The sequence below is a fragment of the Clytia hemisphaerica genome, unplaced genomic scaffold (genome assembly GCF_902728285.1).
Source record: "Clytia hemisphaerica strain Z4C2 unplaced genomic scaffold, Clytia hemisphaerica genome assembly, whole genome shotgun sequence".
In the NCBI taxonomy this organism is placed as follows: Eukaryota; Metazoa; Cnidaria; class Hydrozoa; order Leptothecata; family Clytiidae; genus Clytia; species Clytia hemisphaerica.
In genome coordinates this window covers 396,955-409,116 of record NW_027103417.1, presented here as the reverse complement: position 1 = coordinate 409,116, position 12,162 = coordinate 396,955, and the positions used below count along the sequence as shown (strand labels likewise).

Below are 12,162 nucleotides of genomic sequence, written 5' to 3'. Positions count from 1 at the left end.
AAATTGAAGAATATTGCCTATTTTGTTGTTTGTGTCCATTTCTGTCTAAGCCAGACAATGTTGCTTTGACCACTGACTTTTGGCTTGGTTGTAAACAAAAAGGATACCTTTGTATATAATTTTTTTTTGTTCTTTTAGTCACAAGCATTGTACAGTCCGTTTCCATCCGACCACAACACACTTCATCTTCATTTGAAAGGCAAAGATGGAAAGGACGGCAAGGCTGGAAACAAGGTAATCTTTATATTTGACTGTCTCGCCATCTTGTTTGCTTAAACATTTTTGCTATCATTACCCGGTCATTACTTCGGCACAATGGGTGCCGGGTATGTGCGAGCTATGAGGGTCCCGTTTTCGCACCCTCGAAAGTCTCTCAAAGGGGTACAAAAACAATTAAAAAGCAAATTGAGTCCCCCTGGGTATCATTATGATCAAGTGAATTATCAAGGCACCTTTTCAGAGGTCGTCTGCTACGATTCAGACTAATTTCCAGTGTAAAAATATACGCTGAATTTACCATTTACTACTTTTAACTTTGAAAAAGTTTTCACAACGCTGATTGACGAATTTTTTTTTTAACTTGTAAAATTATATGTTGCGAAAATATACTATAGCTCTAAACTGTAAAAATGTACAATCTACGTTGAGATTTGTTGGTTGGACAAACGAAATGTTCTCTTCATTTCGTGTGTGTTTTCGTTTTCATAGAAATGCCTATTCAGGATATGCACCACTGCAGTGACTCCACCTAAATTATGTGCCTAACTTTCCAATGTGCAACTTGCAACTAATCAGCTATTGTAAAAGTGACGTAATGTTAGAGGACACTTTAGTGATGCATATCCCGTATAACCACCGGTGGCTCATTTACAGAGCTTCCTTTTTCATATTCTGATATGTTTTATTTATTTAGGGTCCGATGGGTCCAGTTGGACCGAAAGGTCAACCTGGACCACAAGGAGCTAAAGGTGATCCAGGAACGTGTTCCGCGCAGGTATTATTACTTCTGTTTACAAGTGACGTAGCACTTCCATCAAATGGGGGTTTGTATGATCAAACTCTATCCATTATTCAAAGGTCTTGTTGGCACTAAAAGTCCGTTATTAATTACAGAGCTATACTAGCTGGAAGATTATATTAAATATCCTTAATCTAAGGTGAGAATGACGGACGCTCTACGACGGACAGTTAATCTCGCTAAATCGAACTCAAACGCCAAATTCTAATTCGTTCGGATTATAGAGAGTATTTTAGGAGTGATTCCCCGTGAGGGCAGTAGTTCAAAATTATTGGAATTAGTTTGAATTAGAGAAAGAATTCGATTGTTATCTACCTTGTTTTTCCATAGGTGAACGGGCTTTTCGAATGTACTCCTGACATGTTGGACACACTATCAAACAGAATTGATTATCTGGAGAAGATTTGTCAAAAGGTAGAACAATCTAAAAAACGTTCCTCTTCTCGACAACGCCCTTTAACTAATACTAATCCTACATCACAGATATCTAATAATGGTGTTTCAAACGCAGCGGCCGCTCCTAGCCCGCCTGAAAACCACGCGGCCGTTATGGGTGATAATAAAGAAATGGATTTGAAGAAACAAACGGCAGCCGATGATAGTGCGGAGAAGAAATTCTCTCTGACTTCGTTTTTGAAAAATAAGTCGTTGTCTAGGCAACCTACCCAACAACAGGCTTTGGTGAACGTCGACCCGGCTACTTTGGAGTCGCTGAAGTCGATATTGAGTGTCCGCGATAAATTGAAATTCGCGACGTTAGATCTAATGGACAGAGTTAAAAAAGCAGAAGAAGGAGTCTTGAACAATTTAAAATAAAAAAATGTTGACGGTGAAATATTTTGGCTGAGCTTAACCCCAGCCAAGAAGGATATTGAAACTTTGAATCAGATTTTTGTTTTGGTTCAACGCCTGTTTTACACAGGTCTTTTACTCCCCGTGAATAAAGGTCATACGTGCTCGTTTAATTTTTAGTTTAGTTTGCTTCTAACGATCTGATTTATTTTTGTACAGTTTGTGATTTTTATTGTTTGCTAGAAATACTAAAATACCGAAAATTCATCTTCTCTTTAAATTTTCTTTCATGGAAATGCTGTGGCTCTTCAATATTTTTTTAACATGTAAATAGACCCTTATTAAAACCTTGTTTATATTTTATCTTTATTTTATTGAAGTAACACCGTTGTATTTTACCGAACAGATGTGCCCAGTATTTCCGGTCTGTAAAGTATTTCGAAAATCTTTTGGATCGATACGTGATATCAATACCTTCAATTTTTATTTCCTAAATAGTTGTCACAATATTTTGTCCCTCAAGGGGATATTTACAAGGACCTTGAAAATTTATGCATGCTTATTTGTGGACAGACTTTTTAGACATTGATATCATGAATTAGTCCAAAAAAGCCATAAAAAGCGGTCGAGAAGAGATGCTATTTTTATTAATTCTATTTTTATTTCGATCTTTACACAAACCGGACAATACAATAAGGGCACCACTAACCAATATCTTTTTTCTTTTCATTTTTAGAAAGCACCACCCCCGCCCTTCAAACCAATTGGCGTGGCCGGAACGTAAGTTTTGAAATTTTAATGGTTATTTTGTTTAAATGTTTAAATTTAAATCATATTGACAAAACCTGACCTCAAACTAATGATTTTGTAATATTTGCGAGAAATAGACCTATGCATTGAGAGTTAAGGCCGGTCTCCATTTTCGTGCGACATGAGCGAAAACTTTTTGACGCTTTTGTAACCGACCTTCGCAGATTCGAACTTTTTGCTTCCATAATGGCGGAAATTACGCCACATAGTAAATTATGAAAAACCTCTATTTCTTTTCTTCAGTGAAGGCAATCCATTACCTAGTTGTCAAGCAGTTTATGAAAAGGATCCAAATTCACGAAGTGGACCTTACTGGTTGATGGTCAACGGTGTAAAGTTTAAGGTTAGAAAGGGGTGATGATATATTACACTCTCTAAATCGAACATCCTTTTTTCAGTTTGCTTAACCCTCTAAAGAAATCTGCGGCTCGAATTCTCTATACTTTAGGTGCACAATCTTTCGCGAGCAGAAACTTTTGCAAAGACATTTACTTTCGCGAAAAAGGCGAAAATTCGTGAAAGTTTCTGTTCGCGAAAGTTTGTACGCCTAAAGTAATTCGTATGAGTTTGTGCTTTTTTGAGAGTTTCCGGTTACGGAGGGAACATAAATCCTGAAATTGTCTCTAAACATTTCTTGGCTTTTTTTAAACCATGATTTTTGTGTAGTTTTATTTAATGAAACCCTTCTTCTATCAAAGTATGTTTTTAACATTCACCCTTCTCTTAGACATATTGTGACTTTGATAATAATGCCAAACGTGGCTGGACCCTGGTGGCACGTGTTAATGGCACTAGCAACGACTTTACGGCCGTCTCAAACGCATGGGCCGATACCAGTGTTATAAATCACGATACAGCTGCTGATACGTGTGAACGTTCTTCTATGAAAAACCACGGTTGGTTCTTACTGACTACAAATGCTATTAGACTTTGTTATAACGGTCCTGATAAGGATTGCGCCATCTTTTCGCACAATCTGGGCATGCGCCTTAACGAACTTTTCGCAAAGGAGTATGGGATTGTGACGGAACAACGTTGGAAATTCGAAAATTTATTACAAGCTTTCGGTAAAGCATGCGATACTTCTAATATGAAAAAAGAATGGTGTGGACTAAACTTGGCAAATATTTGTCATCCTGAGGATATGAATCCGAATTTGAATCCGACTAATCATATCGTCCGAATCGGTTGTATAGGAGCTGAAACAAGAACTTGTAGCCCGGCTGATTTTGCTTTAGGTATTGGAGTTACGAGTTGTCAAGATGGATACGGGTGCGACCGAGTTGGACCGAAAACGCCGAGTATGCATTGGAGTTGTCCGCCAAATTACGGAGCTTTCGATCAAACAGCTTTCATATATGTGTATTGATGAGACGGTTTGCCTACAGTTTGTGGTGAAGAAGATTATAACGAGAATGCAAAGTCGTTGCTGTGCCAGTAGACCATACCGGGCTGCCAGGGTCCACTCAAGAAACATCTTGTAACAGACTACATTTTTATTCATTCATATCTGCTCTCCATCTTAGACGTGGTGTCGTTTCATCAAAGGGGGAGGAGACAGTGATGATGATAGGCCTCCGCTGGCTGGAGGCTGGACTCTGGTAGCCCGTGTCAAGGGGCAAGCTACAGAATGGTCCCCTGTTTCCGACCTTTGGTCTAGCGATGAGACATTAAACGAAAATACTGCCGCCGACAAAAAGGCCACAGTATCTATGAAAAACATTGGTTGGAATTTAATCAAAAGTAATGTACTTTTATTGTGTTTTTCTGGACACGATTCTCATTGTGCTCCTATGACTCATGGGAAAGATACGAACTTACGGAAATTATTTCAAGACCATTTTGGTGTGGTTGTCGAAGAACAATACACGATGGCGACGTTCTTAAAAGCGATCGGTAAATCGTGTGATCTCTCAAAGCAGAGAATGAGCTGGTGCGGCTTAAATTTAGGGGACGTTTGTAATGCTAAGAAAGCAAACCCGAACGAGAAACCACCGACTACAACTCATATTGTTCGTATCGGGTGTATCGGTGATGCTACGCCGACTTGTTTTCCCGACGATTATGCAATCGGGGTCGGTGTAACGAGTTGTAAAGACGGTTATGGTTGTAGTAATGTCGGACAATCAAAAAATCTTCATTATAGATGTGATTATGTTTATGGAGCTTTTTCACAAACTGCTTATATCTTTGTGTTATGATTTGAAATGATCATTAGACGGAAAACATAGATGTATTCAAAATCACTCAAAAGCTGTTGAAGAATTTTACTTCTTAACTATAAAACTACTAGAACATTACCATTAAAATCTTAAATTAGAATAAAAAGATAATTGTTTCACTGGGCCTAAATCCCAAATAAGAGAATTTTTTCTATCCCCCTAATTTTCTCCCTGCCTGCTAAAAATTTCTCAATGGAACTAAAGGCTTTTGACGTTATAGGTAACTTTCATTTATACTAGATGGTGGATTTTTCTAACATTACGCATTTAAATACTGTAATTAGATTTTTTATCAAAAATTACCCTAAATATAAAAAAACGATAAATAAATACCTACAGATTCGACAATAAATAAACTGCGGTACAGTACTGGCTAGGATCGCAAAAATATGTTAGAATCACCAGGTTGCATTTTTTGAGAAAGATTTTCAAAAATTTTTGAAGAACTTCGTTCATCAAAGTCACAGATTTGCTCACAACTTTTTTGATACTTCCAATTTAAGGGTGATCTTACTTAAGCTCCTCATCGAAATTTCAACTTTGTATATTTAAAAGTAATACCTGATTTTCCGCAACGTTTCGATGATACAAATATAACCTGAGTTTCAGTTTTCAAAGGCTACAAATGGGGCATTGCATATCTATCCATGGGGTTGGACAAACATTTCGAGGTGTTCCCAAATGAGAAATTCTAGCAGGAGGTCCAAGAATATTTGACCTTTTTAGAGAGTTTGATCTAACCAACCACCCCTGTTTGCTGCTACCGCGCAACCAATTATTAGAAATTAGTTTTCCGATGTGGTTTAATTTCGCTAAATTTCCATTGTTGATTGATCTTTTGGTGATTACAGCGCTCCATAACAAGTTTCCTGGTCACACTGTCTACAGCTACACATTTATTCTCTTCATTATTCTTCAAGAAAAGCGTTTCTTCATCGTATGACCACGGACCGTTAACAGAACCATATTTACAGCGACTCACAATCAGGTGGAATTCCTTATGTCCTTTTTGGAAATTTGGAGCATGGACAATGCACCATTCTCCTGAAGTGAGTTGTCCTTTTGTGTTCAGCCGGAACAATTGCGGTCCACCAAGACCGTGACAACCAGATGTTCCAATTTCACCAGGTGGTGCATGATTTTGAGTATCGATACATTGGCCGTTTTCAGCGTTTTTGATTTCACCCCAGTGTTTGTTCGGAGGCAGTTCGGGAAACTTGAATAAAACATCATATGCAACTTCTTTCATGAACCAAGTGAAAGATTTACAATTCATTCGTTTCTTCAAAGCTAACTGTTCAGAAATATCTCCGTGATCGATAAATCGTGCCAAGGGTTCACGCGTGTAGAAAAATTCCTTATATTTATCATCAAACCAAACTTCGATCAAACGCTTATAATTACGTAATGCCAGAGGGTAATTTCCCCATTTTTTACCCAAATCACCTGAATGACACGAAGAGCATGAATGACCACGATAAACGTGACCTATGCGTGAGCAGGGCACCCACACTGAACGTCCTCCACATTGCCATAGCTTGAAAGCCAACTCGTAGTTCTCTCCACCCCAAATCAGTAAACCTGAAAGAAAATACAAAACGTTGAACAAAAGTATTGAGAGTAAAGAAAACATTTACATGGTCCAGCATCTTTAACATTGTCCCTGATGAAGGCCCCAAGTGGAACCCCTGATCATGTACATGTTTTTTTTATAAGCATTGCGCTGATAAGCATATCTAGGCTCATATATGGCAAAAATTTAAGCATATGCTAAACATTACTTTGAGCCTTCATTTTCAGAATTTGTTTGTTTTTGGTTGGATTTTCGAAATTTCTCTAAAATTTTGATTAGGATTTCGCACCCCTCAAAGCATTTTTCAGCTTTGTAAATCTCTCCATCTAAGCATTTCCGAGCCAACTTTTGGATTTTTGTATACATAAAAAAAACTATTTATTCAAAGAAATTCTAGCTGTCTGCAGTATGGAAATTATCGGTAAAAGGTCAAAAAGTGAATGGAATTACCTGGATCATACCATCCCAACTCTTTGAACCAATCTCTACGAATAGCGAACAAGCCACCTGCATGTGTTGGCGAATCGAAAGGTTCGCTTTTTCGCTGTCTTTTGTTTTTCTCCTTTTCAGGTAATGGACCCTCTTTGTATAACATGCCCCACTCGAATAATCCTAAAAACAACAATAATAGGAAAAACTTTAGCCCAGTATTATATGAAAGCAAACATTCTTGATCTATAAAAACATAATTTAGGTTTCCACCATAAGAGCAAAGAAACAGTGGCAGTGAATTTACTCTGTACCAGATCCAGAGTGTATCTCACGCTTATCGTTGTAGTACACTCTGTACGCATTGTCTGTTTGATAAAAAAATCCCCGTGGAAAAATGGAAACCTTTGCGATGAAGTAAGATTTGTTAATAGCAACGCTTCTCTCGTCGTCTCCCCTCTCTTACCAACACTCCTTCGCAGCGGTCGGTTTGAAAAATCTCAAATCAGAAAAGACAATGACAACAGACCATCTTCACGGCAATGAATTTTGAAGTTAGCCGTAGACATCGGGTCTGTGTACAGACTACAGTGACCTGGGAATAGTTACCATGTCACATTTATCTCGAAATGACCAAAAATGCTTTCAAGAGCCGTAGATAATTATAGATAATATTCTTTAGCTTTCGCTTAGGATTCGTAATTCGTTAGTGAGTGTTTTTCCTGTTCCGAAATTCGAAATTACGATGATACCTCTGGAATATCCATTTCCATAGTTTGAGTACAAAGCAAAATCATCCCATCTGATCCCATCGATAATGGGAACGGAAAGAGTTCTTGGATTTTCATATATTGGTCCTAGTAAAGGTGGCAGCCAGTTCAAGCCAACTTCTATGTGCGCATCAAGGAACACTAAAACTTCACCTGAAAAATAAGAATACATATAATGAATTACACATTTTTTTATAAGCAGCTCCAATTTCTGGGTCATCCCTGGGGTTGCCTAGGATTCTAGCTCATTATGTAGAAAAATTGCTTTAAAAAACAAAACACAATTGATGCCGGTTTTTTGCCCTTAAGAAAAGCTTTTTTATTGGTAACCTTACTGGGACTTACAGCTGCACATCCCTGACCCATTTTTGCCTTATTGAGTGTCCATCCTATTTGCCTCCAAAAAATCCTCCAATTTAATTATATTTAGCTTGCGAGAACTTATCTTAATTACCAGTCAAACAATAACCGGGATTGATATGATTTTCCCCTGAAATTTGGGATCGATACTCGCAAAAAAGACAAAAAGGGTTACTTTAATCGTAGAAATTTTAGCGAGACTAATTTTAGCGTTTTAGCGAGTTTTCCCTATTTTCGCTAAAATAAATCTCGCTAAAACGCACCGAATTGACAGATCGCTAAAATTCATCCGCGCGAAATTTTTTGAAAAGCTGATTCGCTAAAATAAATCCAGTATGTTTTTTCTTTCATTTTTTATCATTTTGTTATCATTTTCATATTTTTTTCAAAAACTAGTAATATGGGCGTAAATTTCCAAGTTTTTCTGTTCTTAGTCAAGAATTGTGTTACAAAGACATGTGACTATATTGATTTTTGTATTAAAACACATTATTTTTTCCTCAAAATCATTGCCCTCGCTAAAATTAATCCACGCGAAATTTTTGTCAGACGAGTATTCGCTAAAATTTATCCACGCGAAATTTTTTGAAATCGTGATTCGCTAAAATAAATCCAAAAAAAATCAAGATTTTCCTGACTCGCTAATATGCGCTAAAATTAATCTCGCTAAAATTTCTACGATTAAAGTATAAATTTCGCAAGTTACTCAAAGGTTTCAAGTGCCAGCCCGCTCACTTTTAAGTGATTATAGTCTACTTCAGGTGAACTATCGTTTTCCTTTTCTGAATGGCTGAGCACTTTAAGGATTTTTGAAGAGTGCTAGAGTATAACAGTATACTATGATAAGCCAGCTTTAGCATGTTTCCTCATGAAAGTATAGAGCAAAAGTAAAAAAAATGAAACCTGAAGCGATAACTGCTCCATTATTTCTGGCTCTGATCAACCCTTCACGTTCGTTGTTGCGAACCACTTTCACTTTCGATTGATAAAAAGGTTTTTGTAATTCTTCATCTAACGGTTCGTGTAAATGTTGCATTTCGGATTTGTCATCCACCAAAACAATTTCGTGTAAAAACTGAGCAGGTGTTCTGAAAGATAAAGAAACATAGTTAGAGTTCTAATACCCAAAGTGCTATACAAGGTCAAGTGACGTAAAATACATCACTGTATGTAGCCTAGTTAACTAAGCCCGTATTCACAAGGCTAGGACACACGGCTAATGACAATATAGCATTTTCGGCGCTTTAAAGATTTTTTCATATTTACGGATTTTAAGTTTGCCTTGGAATAGTTATTCAGTCACAACTTCACTTAGGCACAGATAGTCCAATATTTCCCGCAGAGCCCTGCGGATTGACTTAAAATATGCTATAGCAACTTTTCGAATCTTTAGTTATCAAAACCTCGAATCCCGCCGCCGCCTGCGGGTTTCCAAATCTCACTGCGGGTTCCCTGCGGGTAATTTATAAATCTTTAGTTATCAAAACCTCGAATCCCGCCGCCGCCTGCGGGTTTCCAAATCTCACTGCGGGTTCCCTGCGGGTAATTTATAAATCTTTAGTTATCAAAACCTCGAATCCCGCCGCCGCCTGCGGGTTTCCAAATCTCACTGCGGGTTCCCTGCGGATAATTTATAAATCTTTAGTTATCGAAACCTCGAATCCCGCCGCCGCCTGCGGGTTTCCAAATCTCACTGCGGGTTCCCTGCGGGTAATTTATAAATCTTTAGTTATCAAAACCTCGAATCCCGCCGCCGCCTGCGGGTTTCCAAATTTCACTGCAGATTCACTGCGGGTAATTTATAAATCTTTAATTATCGAAATATCAGAAATTAATGAATTTCAGTAAACTGTTTGGACACTCAAATCTTGATGCGTTTGTATTTTGACTATTCAAAGTCTCTAATGCATAATCAAACTTCCAGAACAAAAATATAATACTTCTGAAAATATAAATGAAATTAAATACTGTAACAGTTGTTTAATTTTTTTTCATGAAATTCCTTAAAATATAAATTAAATAACATTCTATGATAATATCTACAATCACGTATTAACAATAACGCGGCGGGAGATCTCTGACAAAAGAAACTTAAATCCGAGGGGAATCGAGGGAACCCGCAGGAAAACCTAATAAACCCGCAGGCGGCGGAGGGAGATCTCTGACAAGAGAAACTTAAATCCGAGGGGAAACGAGGGAACCCGCAGGAAAACCTAATAAACCCGCAGGCGGCGGCGGGAGATCTCTGACAAGAGAAACATAAATCCGAGGGGAATCGAGGGAGCCCGCAGGAAAACCTAATAAACCCGCAGGCGGTGGCGGGAGATCTCTGACAAGAGAAACATAAATCCGAGGGGAATCGAGGGAACTCGCAGGAAAAACTAATAAACCCGCAGGCGGCGGCGGGAGATCTCTGACAAGAGAAACATAAATCCAAGGGGAATCGAGGGAACCCGCAGTAAAACCTAATAAACCCGCAGGCGGCGGCGGGAGATCTCTGACAAGAGAAACATAAATCCGAGGGGAATCAAGGGAACCCGCAGGAAAACCTAATAAACCCGCAGGCGGCGGCGGGAGATCTCTGACAAGAGAAACATAAATCCGAGGGGAATCGAGGGAACCCGCAAGAAAACCTAATAAACCCGCACGCGGCGGCGGGAGATCTCTGACAAGAGAAACATAAATCCGAGGGGAATCGAGGGAACCCGCAGGAAAACCTAATAAACCCGCAGGCGGCGGCGGAAGATCTCTGACAAGAGAAACATAAATCCGAGGGGAATCGAGGGAACTCGCAGGAAGCAGCGGGGAATAAGCGAAAATCTGTGGTATACCATCAGATTTATCCTGGTGACTGAATCAAACTAGCTTAGATTTCTAGGCTACACTGTGGGGTTGGACGCACTGGCATGCTTGAACATTATTCAGCTTGAAACTCGTAGTGTTAGTAGATGTGACGTGTGACTCTATTGTAACACTGCTATGATAGAAGATTTCTTGACATTATACCTGTTAATAACGGAATGTACAGATCTCAATAAAGTACTCCATCCCTCGTTATGGAAAATGAAAATGACAGAAGCCGTTGGAAGGTCTATGGGATAATTCCAATGTTTACATTCTTTTTCGCGCATGTCAGGTACACTTCTATCCAATGAAATTTCGTCAGAAACCAACTGGTTGAAACCGTAAACACCTGAAATAGAGATGCTGAATAAGTCAAATAGCTTTTGTTTGAAGACTCAACAATAGAAATCTCTTAGAAATTCCTCGAGGGAATTCTATTGTAATACTCCCGAAACAATCCCACAATGCATAAGGTCTATTGTGATAGCTAATTTAGGATTTGTTGATAGAATTTACCTTTTTAATCTCTTCCGTATTTCAACGGATTTTGTTTGGGTAAGAGAAATTTAGTCTACCATACCTCGAAGAAACCCTTTCAAATTAACAATTTGTTAAGATTAATTTTATGAGGATAGATTGATAATTAAATTGTAAGGTACCTTTAAGTCGGTTTTCTTCAGTTTCTTGATCAGGTCTTAAGCGATGAGGTTTACCGGCTTCACCAGGTCCCTTCCGTCGTTTCTCATCAACTTCAAAATTCCCAAACTGGCCGTCCTCATTAAAAGTTGTTTTTTGTTTCATCGTCAACTGTCCGGGAAAATGATTGCTTTTTCGGACAATAAGGTCGTGAGGTTCAACAGTGGTTGATCGATATTCGATACAGAGGATTATTATGAACAAAACAAAACAAACCGCGGGGAGAACTCTCCGCCATGTTATGTAAACTGTTCTCATTATTCTCTAAAAAATATATGTAAAGGCCTAAATACACTACACAATATATTGATAATATATCGCTGAATGCCGGCAATATATTGAAAAGGTGTCTGCAATATATTGTCAGCTAGATTTGCAATATTCCAACAATAAGGAGGATTGTTTACAGAAAGAAAATCTCTTTTTATAATAGAGGCCATGTTGTTCACTCCGTACATTACGGTCCGAAAACGAATATTGCTCACCAATATATTGTGTAGTCTAAGTAGTCCTTAAGTATTTCTTCAGTTTTTTTGAAGTGCTCGATACATAAGTAAGGCTATGTCAGTCAGGAAGAAAGTTAAATGTTAATCAAGTTTAGTTGTAGGGGGGGGTGTTTATTTTGCAAAAATAGCATAAATTCTTAGC

The 12,162-nt window shown here is 38.3% G+C and overlaps 1 protein-coding gene across 1 annotated transcript; it reads right to left on the bottom strand.

Moving 5' to 3' along the window:
• Positions 1-5,556: 5,556 nt before the first annotated feature.
• On the bottom strand, positions 5,557-11,801 carry LOC136797672 (N-acetylgalactosaminyltransferase 7-like). The gene is made up of 6 exons (XM_067054260.1): positions 11,478-11,801; positions 10,981-11,167; positions 8,878-9,062; positions 7,597-7,767; positions 6,866-7,027; positions 5,557-6,423 (listed from the first exon to the last, which is right to left on the bottom strand). Exons 1-6 carry the CDS (start codon positions 11,770-11,772, stop codon positions 5,621-5,623), a joined length of 1,803 nt encoding a protein of 600 aa, XP_066910361.1. The 5' UTR covers positions 11,773-11,801; the 3' UTR covers positions 5,557-5,620.
• Between the last annotated feature and the right edge of the window lie 361 nt (positions 11,802-12,162).